Source organism: Phyllobates terribilis, unplaced genomic scaffold, assembly GCF_046119375.1.
Source record: "Phyllobates terribilis strain yellow unplaced genomic scaffold, ASM4611937v1 Scaffold_7__3_contigs__length_470593459, whole genome shotgun sequence".
Classification (NCBI taxonomy): Eukaryota; Metazoa; Chordata; class Amphibia; order Anura; family Dendrobatidae; genus Phyllobates; species Phyllobates terribilis.
The window spans coordinates 87,111,243-87,131,327 of NW_027362767.1; the positions used below are offsets into that span (position 1 = coordinate 87,111,243).

At 39.8% G+C, this 20,085-nt stretch overlaps 1 protein-coding gene across 3 annotated transcripts in view; it reads right to left on the reverse strand.

The window, feature by feature from the left end:
• MIPOL1 (mirror-image polydactyly 1) overlaps positions 1–20,085 on the reverse strand; it is a 381,387-nt gene that overhangs the window by 203,859 nt on the left and 157,443 nt on the right. For all 3 annotated transcript variants that reach the window (XM_073638937.1, XM_073638940.1, XM_073638936.1), the window contains 2 exons: positions 19,794–19,899; positions 3,902–4,031 (listed from right to left, as the gene is read on the reverse strand). In XM_073638937.1, coding sequence (XP_073495038.1) covers positions 3,902–4,031; positions 19,794–19,899 — 236 coding nt within the window. The remainder of the gene's footprint in view (positions 1–3,901; positions 4,032–19,793; positions 19,900–20,085) is intronic.

A 20,085-nucleotide genomic window follows, 5' to 3' on the forward strand; every position in this document is an offset into this window, starting at 1 on the left:
TTGGGGTTCAAGTATGCAGTCACTCTACATGACTGCAGACTTGTGAATCCTCACAGCATGCACCGTCAGGATTCTCCAGGGCAGCTCCGTATGCGATTTGCATACATACGGTCACATGCTAACTAGAGGTGCCCAGCCTCGCTCAATACAAATGAATCCAGTGAGGCTGGACACGTCTAGTCAGAATGTGGCCGGAAGTATCCAAATCACATACTTGCAGTTACATGACCGCTCGCTCCAGGCACTAGCTCCGGAGAATCCTGACAGCGCGCTGTGAGGATTCACAAGTCGGCAGTCACCTAGAGTGACTGCAGACTTGACTCTCAAGCCTGGACAACCCCTTTAAGTTGCAAATGTAAAAGCGGAATAGAGCAATCTGTGGTCCTGCAACCTGTGAAGCTGCTAAAAATTAAGGGGTATCCCCATCCTTTATCGGCAAAGCCATGATCCATTTGGAGTAAGTCACCTGAGAAGCACCATCCCTGGACAGGTTTGCAAAGTATGTTCTCTCTGAAACGGCTCAGAGTTTAAGTGTAAAAATTACATGGCTGCAATAAAGCAGCAGGAGTCTGTGGTTCTGGCAGCAAGAATCAGATGAAAGTAACTGTTGTTTTAATTTTTATTTCATAAATCAATAATAAAAACGATAATAATTAACTTTGTAACAATATCTTATCAGATAAATCTGCTTTAATTCTAATTCTCCTCCTGGACTCCTCATTCTCTCTCAATTATTGGGTAAAATCTGTCTTAAGCAAAGACAGATCTTCCATTACCGAGATGGGAGATGACAGTTGGTGCTTTTAAAATTCTATGGAGAGGGAAGGAGCTAGTTCTCCTGAAATGACAGTTACAGTTCTCCATAGAACTTTATGAGCACCAACTATCTTCTTTCTCAGTTATGGGAAAATCTGTATTCACTGAAGACAGATTGTACCCATGAATTAAGAATTTTGAGAATGAAAGATCAGTCCCGGTAGAGAAAAAAGCAGATTTCTTTGAAAAGAATATATTACAAAGTTTCTCATTTTCACGTGTAGTATTGATTTTTTTTAAAAATAAATAAACTAAATGAAAAAACGCTGGTTACTATTTAAAATTCAGAAATTGTGAAAAAAAAAAAAATTCTCATCTGTTTCTGGCAGTTCTACAACAAAAAAAAAGAGCAGGAGGCCAAACTGACATGTAGCAGTTTTAGTGTGTTTTGACTGCCAAATTTTATTTTTTTTGTTTTTGGATGCAGCAATGCAGAAATGTGATTGTGGCGTAAATATTTTATTACCTACGGCAGATCCCCTACAAAAGTTTGGGTGGTGGGTGTCTCATACAGAGATACAGTGTCAGTCTGATATCGGCACGCAATGACGCGCATACGGATACCCCGCCATACTGCTGAACGCCCGCCGTCATGTTATTTGTTTGTGTGTGATCTTCTCGGGCTCCTGCACTGTCAATCTTTCATGGCCAGTATATGAATGTTTATCTGACAGTGTCAGTGCGGCTATGTGTGTATTTTTTAGTCTGTCTGGGACACGTCTGTAGGTCCATGTCAATATTTCCATATGCTTTTATAGACCTACATGTATGAACAAAGCTCTGGGTATCCTGATGCCAAAACAAGAAAAGCAAGTCATTAAAAAGAGGGAAAAAAATCTCACATTCACATAAAATGCCTGTAAAAAAATTAATTAACCGCTTGGACTTTTATATGTAAGAACATTAAGGGGGTTTTCCCCATAGTAAATATTTAAAGTTTACCAATTAAAAAGTACATCAATATCATAAATATGTAATAAATATAGTCCTTAAAGGGATTGTCCTCTTTAAGGAAATATTGGTCTTCGGGTGTAGTTTGGTCTAAAAACAAACAAACAAACTGTGCTTTAATCTCCATCCTTGGATCCATCGGTGAGTTTCTGCCGCTGCTCCTGGTGTCTTCCATTGGCTGCAGCGTTGAGGTCACGTTCACAGTGAACTGCAGCCAATCTCTCAGTGTACATGGAACGTCCCGCCCACAGTTCTGGAGCTCACCGATTGGCTGCCGCGCTGTCAAAGTGACATCAGTGCTGTAGCCGATGCCAGATGTTGGAAGTAGCAGCAGAGACTCACCGGTGGTCCCAGGGGCAGAGAATAAAGTGGGGTATGGTTTTTTTTTTTTTTATATATATATATATACCAAACTGTGCCAAGGGGCAAAATAAAGTCTGAAAAGGGACAAAAAAACCACTTTGCATTAATTCCTGAAGAGCACTTGAAGGGTGACAGCAGTTTTGAATATATTGAGGGGCACTGTTTTAAAATGTTATCACTTTTCAGGATTTTTCCAGTAGATTAGTCCCTTAAAAACTGAATAGGTCCCTAAAAAAAAAAAAAAAAAAATGACTGCTACAATTTTAAACCTTCTAATGTCCTAACAAAATATAAAAAAAAAATATGTAAAGCAGACATGAAGGAAATGTTATTCAGTAATTATTTTGTGTGGTATGACTATCTGGATTAAAGGGATCATCATTCAAAGTTTGAAAATTGCTAATTTTTTTTAAATTGTTATCAAATTTCTGATATTTTTATAAAAAAAAATCACAAAACTTATAGACCTAAATTTACTACTAACATAAAGTATAATGTATCAAAAAAAAAAAAACACCATAAAGTGAGATGTCAGATTTAAAAAAAATGGTCTGGTCATGAAGGGGTCAATATGCAGCCCGGACTTTATATTTGGAGTGGTTACCTTGCTAGAGAAAAAAAACAAAGCTGTTCTCTGCAGCAAGTTTTTTTTTATACTCCTCTACATTTGTTTTGTAGAAGGGCGGTCAGGATTCCTTAATTGTCAAATCCAAAGGAATGATAGGAAAAGAGTAAGAATAAGTAAAAATAACAACGTATAGTTTTACATAGTTATATGAAAAACTTTTTATGAATGCCTCCTGATGGATAGTAATCGCTGCATACAGGCTCAGACAGGGTGTAACAGCCTGGCTGCAAGGGAGGGAACTGTCAATCAAATCACATCACTCCCTACTTGTATTTATATGTATGATTATCGTTAGTGCCAACCGTCCACAAATTCCTGGACAGCCCAAAACAATAGGACCCTTTTTTCCACTGTCCATAAACAAATATTTGTGTTTTTGGTGCAGAAACTTGTACGGATTTTTATAATTATCATCATTTTACAGTTCACAGTGAATACAGTTAATGTCTTCATATCGGAAATATTTGCCACTTGGAATCATAATGATTTATTATGATTTTCAAATGAGTTTGCCAAAAATGTTGTCTATGATTTTTTTTGTTAAACTGTCCAAAAAAAATAAAAAAATAAAGTCGGCAACTCTGGTGCCTTATATGCTCTGCTGTAACAGAACTTTGCCGTTTTGTCATGTCCTTTGATTGGTGGCAGCAAATGCCCAATTATGCTACCGACCCATGAAATCACAAATCGGAGCCTTTCCTCCTGGTCTCCACTGACTTGTTCTCCAACTACAGAAGTCACTTGTTGTGCCAATCGCTTTTCCAGCTGATGAACTGGTTTGCCGATTTACAAGGACTGTTCTGTCTGACCGGCTTGGCTCTTTCACATCTGCACTGCGGTTTCTATTATAAACGGAAACTAGGACACCGGAGCGGAATCGTCACATAATGGACACCATTGGCAGCCCACTGACGTACAATGGGGGCTGTCAGGTTTTGCCAAGGTGTCAAACGCTCTGACTGTTCGCATGCGGCGCCATTTTATTTTGTAGGATCGAATTTGATGGAATCTGCAGCTAAGATTTAGAGAAGAAAAATAAGATATTATGACAATGTCTTGCCCTCCTTACTGATAGAACAATGAAAGAAAATAAGGCTTCCACATCCAGAAATAACCCAAATCAGCATCAGCCACTGCTCTTACTGTCTGATGTACTGCTGGAGCTGCTGGACGCGAAGAAGAGCTTCATCCCTCTCCTCATTAGCCAGTCTAAGCCGCGCCAGAATCGCTTCATCTCGGTCACGCTGAGCGCTGTACACTTCTCTCACTAGCGCTGGAAGGAAAAAAGGGACATTTTTTGGACCTCTTATAATACAAAAAACATAATAGAAAAAAAATTATAATATATTATATATATACATATATATACATATTATATATATACATATATTTACACACACACAAACACACATACATACAGTTATGGCCCAAAGTGTTGGCTCCCTTGTAATTGTTCCAGTAAATGAAGTATTTCTCCAAGAAAATTATTGTAATTACACATGTTTTGTTATATACATGTTTATTTGCTGTGTGTATTGGTACAACACAAAAAATAGAGAAACAAAAAAGGCAAATTGGACATAATTTCACACAAAACCCCCAAAATGGGCCGGACAAAATTGTTGGCACCTTTCCAAAAATGTGGGTAAACAACTTTGTTTCGTGCATGCGATGCTCATTCAGACTCAATTGTGGCAAGTTAACAGGTGTGGGCAATATAAAAATCACACCTGAAACCAGATGAAAAGGAGAGAAGTTGAGTCACTCTTTACATGGTGTCTGTATATGCCACACTAAGTATGGAGAACAGAAAGAGGAGAAGAGAACTGTCTGAGAACCAAAATTGTTGAACAACATCAACAATTTAAATTTGAAGGATGCCAACACTTTCGGACTTGACTAATATATATATATATATATATATATATATATATATATATATATATACACACACTGCTAAAAAAAATAAAGGGAACACTCAAATAACACATCCTAGATCTGAATGAATGAAATATTCTCATTGAATACTTTGTTCTGTACAAAGTTGAATGTGCTGACAACAAAATCACACAAAAATCATCAATGGAAATCAAATGTATTAACCAATGGAGGCCTGGATTTGGAGTCACCCCCAACATTAAAGTGGAAAAACACACTACAGGCTGATCCAACTTTGATGTAATGTTCTTAAAACAAGTCAAAATGAGGTTCAGTATTGTGTGTGGCCTCCACGTGCCTGTATGACCTCCCTACAACGCCTGGGCATGCTCCTGATGAGGTTGCGGATGGTCTCCTATGGGATCTCCTCCCAGACCTGGACTAAAGCATCTGCCAACTCCTGGACAGTCTGTGGTGCAACGTGACGTTGGTGGATGGAGCGAGACATGAAGTCCCAGATGTGCTCAATCGGATTCAGGTCTGGGGAACGGGCGGGCCAGTCCATAGCTTCAATGCTTTCATCTTGCAGGAACTGCTGACACACTCCAGCCACATGAGGTCTGGCATTGTCCTGCATTAGGAGGAACCTAGGGCCAACCGCACCAGCATATAGTCTCACAAGGGGTCTGAGGATCTCACCTCGGTACCTAATGGCAGTCAGGCTACCTCTGGCGAGCACATGGAGGGCTGTGCGGCCCTCCAAAGAAATGCCACCCCACACCATTACTGACCCACTGCCAAACAGGTCATGCTGAAGGATGTTGTACGCAGCAGATCGCTCTCCACGGCGTCTCCAGACTCTGTCACAGCTGTCACATGTGCTCAGTGTGAACCTGCTTTCATCTGGGAAGAGCACAGGGCGCCAGTGGCGACTTTGCCAATCCTGCTGTTCTGTGGCAAATGCCAAGCGTCCTACACGGTGTTGGGCTGGGAGCATAACCCCCATCTGTGGACGTCGGGCCCTCATACCACCCTCAAGGAGTCGGTTTCTAACCGTTTGTGCAGACACATGCACATTTTTAGCCTGCTGGAGGTCATTTTGCAGGGCTCTGGCAGTGCTCCTCCTGTTCCTCCTTGCACAAAGGCGGAGGTAGCGGTCCTGCTGCTGGGTTGTTGCCCTCCTATGGCCCCCTCCACGTCTCCTGGTGTACTGGCCTGTCTCCTGGTAGCGCCTCCAGCCTCTGGACACTACGCTGACAGACACAGCAAACCTTCTTGCCACAGCTCGCATTGATGTGCCATCCTGGATGAGCTGCACTACCTGAGCAACTTCTGTGGGTTGTAGAGTCCGTCTCATGCTATCATGAGTGTGAAAGCACAACCAACATTCAAAAGTGACCAAAACATCAGCCAGAAAGCATTGGTACTGAGATGTGGTCTGTGGTCCCCACATGCAGAAATTGATTGCCAAACAGTGTTGCTTCCTAAGTGGACAGTTTGATTTCACAGAAGTTTGATTTACTTGGAGTTATATTCTGTTGTTTAAGTGTTCCCTTTATTTTTTTGAGCAGTATATATAGATATATACACATACACAATCACACACATATAGGTATACACATAATGCCAGTCAGAAGCGTTCAAACTGTGATTAGGAAATGGAAAATCAGGGGCTCTGTAAAAACCAAACCACGGTCAGGTAGACCAACAAAAATTTTGACCACAACTGTCAGGAAAATTGTTCGGGATGCAAAGAAAAAACCCACAAATAACATCAGCTGAAATTTAGGACTCTCTGAAAAGTAGCCGTGTGGCTTGTTTCAAGATGCACAATAAGGAGGCACTTGAAGAAAAATGGGCTGCATGGTCAAGTCGCCAGAAGAAAGCCATTACTGCACCACTGCCACAAAATATCTCGCCTACAATACGCCAAACAGCACAGAGACAAGCCTCAAAGCTTCTGGAACAAGCTAACTTGGAGTGATGAGACCAAAATTGAACTTTTTGGCCACAACTATAAACATTACATTTGGAGAGAGGTCAACAAGGCCTACGATGAAAGGAACATCATTCCTACAGTAAAGCACGGAGGTGGATCGCTGATGTTTTGGAGATGTGTGAGCTACAAAGGAACAGGAAACTTGGTAAAGTTGAAGGAAAGATGAATGTGGCACGTTATCACCAAATGCTGGAGGCAAATTTGCACTTATCAGCCTGGAAGCTGCGCATGGGACGTACTTGGACGTTCCAACATGACAACGATCCAAAACACAAGGCCAAGTCGACCTGTCATTGGCTACAGCAGAACAAAGTGAAGGTTCTGGAGTGGCCATCTTAGTCTCCTAACCTCAATATCATTGAGCCACTCTGGGGAGATCTCAAGCGTGCAGTTCATGCTAGACGGCCCAGGAATTTACAGGAACTGGAGGCTTTTTGCCAAGAAGAATGGGCAGCTTTACCATCTGAGAAAATAAAGAACCTCATCCACAACTACCACAAAAGACTTCAAGCTGTCATTGATGTTAGAGGGGGCAATACACGGTATTAAGAACTGGGGTATGTGATCTTTTGATCAGGGTGATTTGGATGTTTTTGGTTGTCATTAAGATTTAAAAAGAGAAAAACAGTAGTTTGACAATAAATGGCTTCACCCAAACAATAACCATGAGTGGAGAAAAAGTTTTTTTGTTATCATTCATATTCTCTGAAGCAAGGCCAAGAAAGCAAAAATTCTGCCGGGGTATGTAAACTTTTGAGCACAACTGTACACACATCACTTCATGGGACCAGCGGTGGCTTTGTCAGAAATATCAGAAAAGTCATACCCCCTCCATAACGGGCAACATGAACATCATATAGACCCCAGTTACTATAAAGGTGTCTGACATTTTACTGAACGAAAAAGGCAACTTAATGTGCTATTTTGAAAGGTTTTCTTTTTTGGGTGGACATGTAAAGGAAACATTGAATGGAGCCTAAAACCAGATGTGAACAAAGCCTAACAGAAATCTCTTGGCACTAACAACGGGGTCTATAAGGGCATTCTTTTTTGAGAGATTAAAAGGAATAGGACATCAGAAGAATGACCTATTGTTTAAAACAGGTTTTGGTGTTACATGTATTTTTATTACATATCACAATTTTTCACAACAATAAAAATCTTTCAATTTTCACACTAATCACTTGGACTCTTTTGGACGCTAACTTCCTGTTGCTTCATGAAATAACACATGTACATTAGCCATAATGGTCAGAGTCCAACCCTATCTTTTATATTGAAGCATCTAATGAGTGTGTGAAAAGGTCATTGTGAAGACGGAAAGCAGAGAGAGCTGCGACATCACCTACTGTGATTGGTGGATCCTGTGTGATCAGCTGTGTATAGAGGTGTTACCTGTCATTGTAATCCTGCTTCTGGTGATAAGAAGTCATCTGAAAAATGCTCCTGTCCCTTCAAGAAGAGTTAAGTCTAAAAAAGGCCCAGTGGAAAGTGTGAAAATTGAGAGGCTACTATTTTTTTAAATTAAGATTGTGATACAAACAAAAGAAAAAAACACATTTCCAATTTTTAAAAAATACCCGTAACACAAAACCTGATTTAAACAATAGGTCATTTTCTTACAACACATTCACTTTCGATATCATTATTACAGTGCGAATGTCATTTCACATTAGTGTAACAGGTCATAGAAACTTGAGTACTATTGATTGGTGAGTGTTTTGGCTCTGAGACCTCAACCAAGTGGAGGAACCGAAGGGCTCGGCTATGCTCTGCTCTCTTACAAGACTCATTAGAAAGTCTGGATCACTCTTCAGGGTCAGAGGACAACAGTATTTGGCTGAAGCTTTCTAAGCCCTTTGTTTTAGTGATCACTCTGTGTCTTTACACCAGGACTTCCACCGAATAAAACTTTTTGACATGTTTCTAAAGTTTTTCAAAATAAAAACTCTTTTACTTGATCTCACACTCTTTACTTCCAGTGAATAAAAACTTGTACTGGTCATATGATGGATGTTAGAGGACACAGCACTGACAACTATACTGTAACGAGCTGTGTACCTGTGAATCCATCACATGACCAAGATGGATTTTTATACTGACGATTGACTACAAGCTTAAGTCAGCAAAACTATTAGGCATTCATAAAGATAAGTATCCTGTACTTTAAAACTGTCAAACAAGTCAGTGGTGGTCCGGGATCACAGATGTCAACAAGAGAGTCTCACATATTTTCTCAAAAACCTACCAAGACGAGTTTCAGTAGTATCATCTTGAAAGCCGGCCATATATATTAGACGGCTGTTGACCAAACGATGCTTTGGCTGATCATTTGAACGTCTTTCCCATACACAGGAACGCTCGCTCAGCCAAGAGCTCCTGTGTTCTCTACGAGAAGGACGTTGCCAGATCTGTCTGGCAGCAGCTTATCTCCAGGAGACAGTACGATCCTCAGTCCAAAATCGGACATGCTGGATTGGTATTTCCCCCCAACAACAAGCTCTTCGGGGCTCCTACACAATAGACTGTCAGCCTAACCAGTTGATATCAGTGGGTTTGAACGGCATTGGTCTTATGTACATGAGGGGCTAAATTGGATCAATATTGGCAAGGATGCAACGGATCAATGACATGGAAAATCATTCACTAAACACATGATGACCACAGTTGCCAGTCTGTCGGCGGACACAGGAGCACTCTATGTTCTCCAGGAGCTAAGAGGCGGCTGTGCTCCAGGAGAACAAAGTGATTGACAGTTTTGAAATTGGACATACCCGATCGACATCTTCCCAGGCAATCAGTTGGCCGCCAACCCCTACACATATTAGAGTTTCAGTCGAACCAGTCGATATCAGCAGATTCGGCTTGACATTGGTTGAATATGTATGTGGGGGTCCAAGACTAAAGTAACGACGTTAGGATACAATGAGCAATATAATAATATGACCAAGTTGGAATTACGGAGGTGGCACACATCATTCGCACTAAAACCCGCAGTGAATCGATATCTTCATAGTCTTGAGGACCATGGTCCGCTTCTCTGCTACAAAAATGACCATTTTATGGCCAACTAAGGGTTAAATAAACCCGCACAAAGCAGTAGGACTAAACATAATCAAGCTAATTAGGACACTGCAAATACGACAGCATCATCCCAGATTTCTTTCCCTTTCTTTGACTTGCAATAGATTTCAATATTTGCACAGTGAAGGTTCAGAGCAGTTACATTACATTCACAAATATTATCACCCGCTGTGTAAGCCGGCGAGGAAAATCCTCCCTCAGTCCATGTGGAAGAGGAGATGTTTACCATTATATTTGGATACTTCCATTTTTAAACAAGCTTATCAAATATCCGGTAATTCTTAGTCAAATGAGGCGCTCTCTCCAACATTTATTTATTTTTTTGGCAAATACTACGACTTTGTTTAGGGACCTAATTGTTATATAATGTAAGTAGAAAGTAAATGTTGTAAGTGGAGGAGGGAGGGAGAAAGAAGGGAAAGTGTAAACTAATTGCATGTGTACTTATCCATCTGGGCTCCCTGTATGTACTCGCTATCACAGTTCTACCAAACTAACAGTATGTTTAACTAACTGACATGTAACTAAACAGCGGCAGATGGGGAATACAGCACACCGATTACAGGGCAATCGCAACTAAAAGCGAAGGTCCAAAAATCGCAAAGCAGAGGTCTCACGACTCTAAAGATTCCCAATCTCTTCCACTGCCAATTTGATATTTCTATCATTGAGGCTCTACCATAGACTAAGTTGTAAAAATTACCAATTTGAACTAAAATTTAAAATTTCACAGGATTTTTTAAAATTTAAAATGAGCACCTCCTCGAACTGCCACTGTTCCACTGATTCTGGAACAGTTTTTCTTTTTCTTCTGAGCCCCTTCCATCCAAAGATATACCCCTGTGAAATAAAGATAACTGGGCGTGTATCACGGGACTCTTTGTGGGCATGTGATTTTTCCTCCTCTGATGCTGGCCAATCAAAACATGGCCACGCCCACGAAGGAGCTCAGTAGGTTAATGGGTAAATTTACACCATTCTTAGCGGTGGTATATCTTTGGAATGGAGGGGTGTAAAAAAAAAAAGAAAACTGTCCCAGAATCAGTGGAACAGCAGCAATTGGATGTACACAGTTTAAATAATAAAAAAAAACTGTGAAAAGTCCTCTTTAAATTCCTTAAAATGAATGGAAATAAAAGAGGAAAAGTATAAGCAATCCACTGAGATAGATGCATTCTATTATTTAATTTACCAATATTCTTTCAACTCTTGTCCTAATTACAAGTTTTATTTTCAATAATTTATACTCACGATTTATGAAAACTGTAATTTAACATGCCATTCTTAACCCAAAGACCAGTGGAGTAGGTTGTGCCAAATATATTAAAAGGTTTTTTTTTAGTACTTTTTTTTCTAAAACAAGGCCCAGAATTTTTCACAAAATGAAAACTAAAGTATTCTCGCATATTGATCCAGACAGATCTTCAGACATTTCAAATAATCTTTTGGCCAAGATGGTAAAATCGTCCGTTTCAGCTGACATATGTGGTCAACTTTATACCCTGTGACCAACTTATCACCGGAGAACTCTTTAAAGGGGGTTAATTGCTAAAAATATTACTATGTATTCAATGGACAGAAGATATAAAAATGCATGATCTTGCAAAGATGTTAAAATTATTTTTGGACAACTCACATTGGAGTCAGTGGTGGCACTAATGTGAGAAGTCCAAAAATAATATTTTTTACATTCATATTTTTCCTGACTGTTGATATCTGTGACCATCTAGCGCATCGAGCAGTGGCGGGTACACATGTGCCGAGTGTCTGGTGGGCCATGTTCTGTATCTTGCATCCAAATCCTGGGTTGTAATGGGGCCACGTATGTTACTTGTTCACCTCAATGTGTCAAAAAGACATGAATCATCGTCAGAAGAAGAGAAGAAGAAAGTATAAAGAAATCATGACTTCATCACAACCAGGAATTATCGCGCAGCTCTGCGATGATGCTTACCAGACCATTGTCCACCACTGGTGGTCAGGAGAGGACGCAACCACTGTAAGTCATCTCAAACTGCAAAGTATATTTACAGGAATACATTTAAATTGCACAATGATTTATCGTTACATGTTCTCTCCATTGATTAGTAATATATTTTCCCTCTAAAAGGAGTTGGAGACTTTATTTTTTTACTTAAATGCATGTATTTGGGCTCAAAATTATTTTTTCTACTGCGTCTTTTTAAAACTTTACACCAATAGCCGGCGTGTTGCATTGTCTATTGCTGTCTGCAGAATGAGTTTACTGAGAATCGGTCAGTGAGCTGGTTCTGATGATCCAGTGGGAAAGTTTTTTTTTTCTTGTCTTTTTCAGCTGATTTATGACGGTAGATCACAGCAAAAGTTCAATATGCAGGAAAACGAGTGTGGTGAACATCAAACTGTGATACATTTATAATGAATCCCCTAATTACAAACGATTTTTACCCCCATATACATGCATTGAATTATTTAAAGAGTAATGTCCCCAACATGTGGATAATCCCTTTCATTTTAATTTCCAAAATAGCCTAAGAAAAGGAACAGTTTTAAAAAAACAGTTTTATGGGGTCATTTATAATTCACCTGGAACCATCTGAGATGAGGAGTCTGAGCCCAACCTGTATTGATTTATGAGGATTATAGCTCTTCACTTTCTATCAGATCACCGATTTGTGATGCAGTTTCCTGGACAGAACAGATCGTACATTGCCCAAATGCATCAGTACAGTGAATAATTGGGGAACTAAATGGAAGAAGATTCTAGTTATTTAAAAAGACACAGACCCCGATGGAGGCTCGGAACGAAGACGGGACATTACCAGCAGAATATACTGTTTCCCGATACGTAGGTTCCGCTCTTAAAGCGCACCGCTCTCTTAATTTCATTAGTATTGGAGAAATGATTTGGGAACCTTAGTCTGTATTTTCTTTTTTAATTACAAGAGAAACAGGTTTTATCTTTTTTCTTTCCGATCGGTGTAAGATTGGCTTTGTAGAGAAGGTTAATAAGAAATGTGTCTGCAAAAGTCAAACAGAATTAAACGCTCTAAACTGATTAATATTCCAAAGAGCTTCTTCTGTGCCTCATAATCTTCATTCCTCATCCTTATGGGGTTAATCCTACACAGAATCCCGAGTGGTAGCGAGAGAAATAAGGAACGTAAGAGAGAAGGGAGAGAAACGAGGGAAAGAACAAAAGAAGGAAAGCAATAGCAAAAGCAGGCATATGTGTAAAAATATACAGATATACATATACATTATATATATATATACATACACACACACTTAAATTATCTTATACATATACACATGGATGCACACACGTCCACATATTTACACATGCACCTATACATATTTATATATACACACAAATACATTTACACACTCACATACACAGACATACACATATATATATGTATTACACACACACATATAAACATATGCACATATATATATATATATTATAAATATACACACACATTTATATATACAGACATACTTACACATTACACACACGCATATATTACACATACAAATACATACATTATACACACACATATATATATACACATATAAGTATGTATACACACATCATGTATATTTAGTAACACACAGACTTATATATTATATATAGTGGGGCTTTACCTTAAGTGAATATTTTTGCGGCGCTTTTGAACAGTAGCAATTGTCCTCTGTTATCAGCCTGCAGACTGTACTAGTTTTCAAATGGAAATTCTTCATTGACACAAATGTAAATAATGTATAGAAACATTATACTGGGATGTCAGCAGCACCTGATGATTGTACAGAAATGACTGGCAGTACATAGGACCTACCCCCTCCTCTTCCTAAAGTGTTAGAGTTTCCCCCACAATAATCCAGCCTTTCTTCGGTGACTTTTGCAGGAAGTTTTTCTTTTCTAACCACTTAATGAATGATGTTTAGCACTTTTCCTAAAAGAAAGAGGTTCTGCAGCAGCATTATGCATCATACAGTACTGTGCCCCACTTCTGCAAACACTGTAACACATCTCAGCAGCTATATTTTTCTTTGTATGTTATTTTTTTTAAATGAGGGTGCTTCCTATCAATAACATACATTTCCATTAATTTTTAGAAAAGAGGTTCTGCAGCAGCTGTGGTGTGTATTATGAGGAACGATGTACACCTTACTATTAATTACCATGATATTAGAAGTCAGAGTGCTACAACTTATAGTAATGCTTTTCTATGGTCGCAGAACTCATGACTTCTAATAATATTATCAGTCGGTGCAGTATAACATGGATCGTGACACTAACATATAAAGAGTAAAAAAGAAAACAGCTGTCTGAATCCACACAGTATATACTTACTTGGGTGATATATAGGGCTGATAATTAATTTTACTCAAAATCCAACTTTGTAGTGAACAATATCCATAAAGATAGAAGAGTGCCACCTTGTGGTCAGATATTCATGCATAATTCAAAATTGTACATAAACATTCTATCTTGCGAATATATATATTTATATATAACTATATCTCCAGTATACTGTGGAATGTAGCTCTGTGTCTATATTATATACTAGTATTACAAATCTTTGGTGTGTCAAAAGCTGTACTATTAAAATAGGAAATAAGAACCGCTTGCGTTGGTGGGCACCACTCCTCCTCCGGTATCTTGGCAGGGCCTATAAGGAAGTTGGCACCATAGAATCATAAAACCATGAGTCTATTTCACAACAATTTTTCTGTAGTTACACTTCTCTGCTAGTAATAGGACCAATTAATCATTAGATTAATGTTACATATTTGTGGTTTGTGCATTAAGGTAAAAATATAATGTGATAATGTAATTAAAAAAAGAGCAAGATAGAAAAGAAGCATGGAGATCTTGACTGGTCAAGTAATAGGCTAATGGACATTACGGATGGAGTGCACCACTATGAACCCCACAAATATGGTGTACCACTAGGAATCCCACGGATGAGGTGCAGCATTAGGAACCCCACGGATGGGGTACACTCCTAGGAATTCCACGGATGGGGTGCACTCCTAGGAACCCCACAAATGAGGTGCACCCCTAGGAACACCACAGATGGGGTGCACCCCTAGGAACACCACAGATGGGGTGCACCCCTAGGAACCCCACAGATGGGGTGCTCCCCTAGGAACCCCACAGATGGGGTGCACCACTCACTAGGAACCCCACGGATGGAGTGCACCACTAGAAACCCCATGGATGGAGTGCACCACTAGGAACATCATGGATGGAGTGCACACCACGGATATGGTGCACCATTAAGACCCCCCTCAGATGGGGTGCACCAATAGGATACCCACGGATGTGGTGTATTATTAAGAACCCCTCAGATGGGGTGCACCACTGGGAATCCAATTTTTTTTTTTAGCACAGTGTCTATAAAGAGGTTTTAAAAATATGGATAAAATAGGGTTAAAGAAAAATGTTAAATGTATAAAGCACAGAATCTGTGCCAGTACTGAAGGCAATGATGCTATTGACACAGGTTGGGACACTCTGTTAGAGATGCCTTGGGCATCCAGAGATCTAGTTATTATTTGCATAGCAATCTCCTGCTGTTCATTGTGAACAGACTTAAAAGGCCATCATGTCTCCTTCCAATGTGTCCCCGAAATATTGCTCATGAACATTATTTAACATTAGGCGCTCATTATTTATACCCTCACATTGTCAGAGAAAGACTGTCCATGGTGAATGAGAGATTGTCATTGCTAACTGACTTGCCAAAAAAGTTGAACCGCCTTGTAAAGTAATATAATTAGACATCCTATTAATTAAAGGAGTTTTCCAAAAGGAGAAACAAAAAATATGTAAAGGGAGAAAAGCTAAAAAAAAGACAAAAACAATCCCTCACCGTTCTGGTGCATCCAACCGGTGGTTACGATGAGGTGTCTGTTTACACTCATGACTGCTGCAGCCAATCACTTGTCTAAGCAATATGCAACACTAAGGGACTAAGGTTAATGATTGGCTGCAGTGGTCATGTGGATGTACAGCACATCATTGCTGCAGCTCGGTAACAAAGACTGTCAAGGAGGGATTTATCAGGAGAGCAATGGTGCCTTCATTATTTTTTACTACTATTTGCTCCTTTTAGCTCATTTTTTCTTATCTCTTATTGTTTAAAGTTTCTTTAAAAAATTCATGCAAGTTTTTTTTTGTAAAAATGTGACATTATAACAAAAAATTGTTTCTATTCCTTCACATTTTCAAGATCTCCGTTTACTGAAAGTGAATGTAAACCATTTTGATTACATCCCAATGCCAATGGTGCCCATAGACCTTGGAGTTTAGGTAATGAAAATGAACGATATGGACCAAAATGATCAGTCGTCTGATAAAACTGAAGAACAATCATCTTAGCCAACTGATCACAGACCGTCATTGTTTAACACGAAAGTCTGAAGTTTTTCACCATTGGTCGGATGAAAGACAGACAATCGTTCATTCAGTGATTGTTGAACCATCAAATGGCTTTTATCTAATGTGCATGGCCAAGTTAAAAGTGCGTATGAACCCGGTCCTACAGGCTGGTTAGTTCACAGAGGATTTTACAATTGTACCAGAAAGTACTGTGCTTGATAGGCATGATTGGCTAGGCTACTGGATGGTATACTCTCCATGATGCCCACCTGAAGATAGGTTCAAACTTTGGATAGAAACATCAAAAATGTTATAGGGTTTGGTAAAAAAAAAAAAAAAGTTTGGGAGGGAAGAGCAGTTTCAAAGCAAATCTCTCTCCTTGGAGGACCCAGCCTGTCCGCACATTACAGATTTCAACAGACACCATGTAATACCTTACTTTTCCTGCGGTTGTGCTGTTGGGAAAGGAAGAACCTGCTGCCAGGTTTACTAGTAGATTACATATGATCCCTCAGCTTATTTTCAAGGGACAATTCTAACAATTGTGGCAAAATAGGAGCACCACAAGGCAAAGTGAAGTGGTCATATATGTGCTGTGCAACAAAGTAAATGCCCCATGCAAGAGAATAGTAAAGCTGGATGACAATGTCTATGGAAACTGAGATGAAGCTATAAGACTAAGTTCACACGAACACATAAAAAATATGAAAAAAATCATAAAGTTTCATCCAGAAACGATTTTCCATCTATATGGCATCCGTTTTTATATATAAGCAGCTGTCCATGTTTGTGATGAAAGTCTGCAGTCATTCTACATGACTAAAAACTTGTGAATCCTCACAGCATGTGCACTTTACACTGTCAGGATTACCTGGTGCCGGTAATGGGAGCGGGCGGTCATGTAACTGCAAGAATGTCATTTCCATGCTTCAGGCCACATTACAACTAGATGTGCCTGCTCTCGTCACCGGCACCGGAGAATTCAGACAGCGCAGTACGATTTCCATACTTCTGGCAACAATATGACTAGACATGCCTGCTCTCGTCACCGGCACTGGAGAATTTAGACAGCACAGTGCGATTTCCATACGTCCGGCCACATTACGACTAGATGTGCCTGCTCTCGTCACCGGCACTGGAGAATTCAGACAGCGCAGTGCGATTTCCATACTTCTGGCAATATTATGACTAGACATGCCTACTCTTGTCACCGGTACTGGAGAATTTAGACAGCACAGTGCAATTTCCATACTTCTGGCAACAATATGACTAGACATGCCTGCTCTCGTCACCGGCACTGGAGAATTTAGACAGCACAGTGCGATTTCCATGCTTCCGGCAACATTATAACTAAACGTGCCTGCTCTCGTCACCGGCACTGGAGAATTCAGACAACGCAGTGCGATTTCCATGCTTCAGGAACATTATGACTAGACATGCCTGCTCTCGTCACCGGCACTGGAGAATTCAGACAGCGCAGTGCAATTTCCATATGTCCAGCCACATTACGACTAGACGTGCCTGCTCTCGTCACCGGCACTGGAGAATTCAGACAGCGCAGTGCGATTTTCATACATCCTGCCACATTACGACTAGAAGAGCCTGCTCTCGTCACCGGCACTGGAGAATTCAGACAACGCAGTGCAATTTCCATACGTCCAGCCACATTACGACTAGACGTGCCTGCTCTCGTCACCGGCACTGGAGAATTCAAACAACGCAGTACGATTTCCATGCTTCCGGTAACATTAAGACTAGACGTGTCTGCTCTCGTATGGTCGTGTGAATAAAGCCTAAACGGTAGAAAACAGAAGAAAGATACAAAGTAACCAAAAAACACCTGAAAATAAAATGACTCCAGGACACAATGACTGATGATTAGTTTTTCATTTAAGATGGAAATTACCTAAAGAAATGTTGAGTGTTTGGCTTTCTGGAAGTTGGCTATCTTGTAATAATTCATGACTAAAGAACAGTTCTTCGTGATCTCCCAGAATGTCCTCTGTTGTGGCAGAGCAGAAGCTGACATGAGCACAGGCCTGCACTTGTCTTCAGGACGTCCTGTCTACACTGATGGGATGAAGGTAAGATGATCTCATTTCTGCAGCCGAGAGGCGCTATAAGCCCCAGGAGAGGCCACTCACCAGCCCCAGCCTTGAGGAAGATCTAATCTGCAGATTCACATGATTTAATCATCAGGACTAAACAGACCGCACTTTATGGAGGTCCACGCAGAACTCGAATTGTGGCACTGTATAATGGTCCTACGGTACTGTGTATTGTACCTTATTGGGATATGTTCACATAAGGCAGAGTTTTCTTCACCAAAAACCAAAGTGTGGCCAGGAAAAAAAAAGCTGCGTGTGTTTTTTGACTCGCTTTTTGTGTGTTTTTACAGCGTTCCAGATTTAAAAAAAAAAAAAAAAAGGCCAACAGTTCAAAATAATAATAACACATGCAAGGAAAAAGATTTTACAAATCTCATACAGCACTTTTTTTTTTTTTTTTACTGCGCAGAAAAAGTGCTGCAAAAATGCCACATGTGAATATACCCTTAGGAAGGTTTTGTCCCCTAGGGGTAATAACTATGTAACATCGCACCAAACTAAGCACGCCACTTTTTTTCCGAATAAAAATAAAATTCCGAAGCCTTCAGCTGGAATACGGAGGAACCGTACATAGACTTCAGAGGCTGAAGCAATAATGGAGAAGTATTTTTTTTTATTACTGCTTTGAAGCAATACAAACATTGCAAAACAAAAATCCACCTATTCTGTCATCTCTGGAATTGTACCATCCTGCAAGAAAACTCCCTGTTGTGCTTCCCTTTTCTAGGATTTTTTATTTTTTTTATTTTCTCCATGTGTGGCTTTCTATTTATAATAATTTATAATACATTTTATATGTATTATTTTATTTGTATTATATTTTTATTTGTAATATTTTTTATTTATTTATAATTTGCCGAAAATTTGTTTTAATGTATGAAGTGAGAAAAGAAATGGCTATCAGCTACAACTGAAAATTATAAGATTTTATAGGCAGTAAAAGTAAAATAAATGATATGTATACTTGATATTAGCAATGAGATACATATTTTAATGATATCTTTATAGGTCTGAGGTTGCCGGAGATTCTGAAATATGTGGGTTAGGAGTAGTTGAACTGCCTGTAATCATCCACAATCTTATCATTTGTACTGTATTGACAGCAATGAATTCTTTAGTCCTAAACAGCTACAGAACCAAGCGTTTAAATTAATCCTATGTTTTACAATGCAGATATAAAGCTACAGTCCAATACTAAAACCAAACAGCAGTACCTAGTGACAATGTGACACACATGAATCATGGAGCATGATCTGAGCGCTTATTCCTTCCCACTCCCCTCCTTTCTCTGGCTCTGTTTGTTCAAGACCTTCCAACTAAACAAACAAGCTCTTTGTGATTGGATTGACATGGTGCTAACAAGATGCTTAATGCCCAAATCAGCCTGAATGCAGGTAGAGTTCTCACTAATACCAATACCAGGATCTTACACACACAGCCGCCACACAAGCACTTCCAAACCGCCAACAGAAAGTCCAGGAAAAAAAAAAAATAATTCCTTTCCCCTCCCTGAGCAAATATCACCTTGTATTAAGTGAGCCACGTCACTTGTGCAAGCGCGCGTTTCATCCACGTAAGGCTACAGCCTGGTCCTACCTGCAGACTTCTCAGCGATCTTGGCCTCCGTCGCTTGCTCCAGCAGCTGAACGTCCACCTTCAGCGTTTCTAGGTCTCTCTCTTTGCTCATCAGAGCTTCTCGGAGCTGAGAATAAACAGGGAAACCCAGTAATCAATGGATGATCATAAGAACAGGCTCGGCAACCTTTTTTTTTTCCTTGTTTGCACATCCATCTCCGCAGCAGAAAACAACATGGAGCGCCGCAGCGTATTTATTTTATAATGTAAATGTTTAGAATTTAGATGGAGCAAAGCTTTACTGGCTACGCTA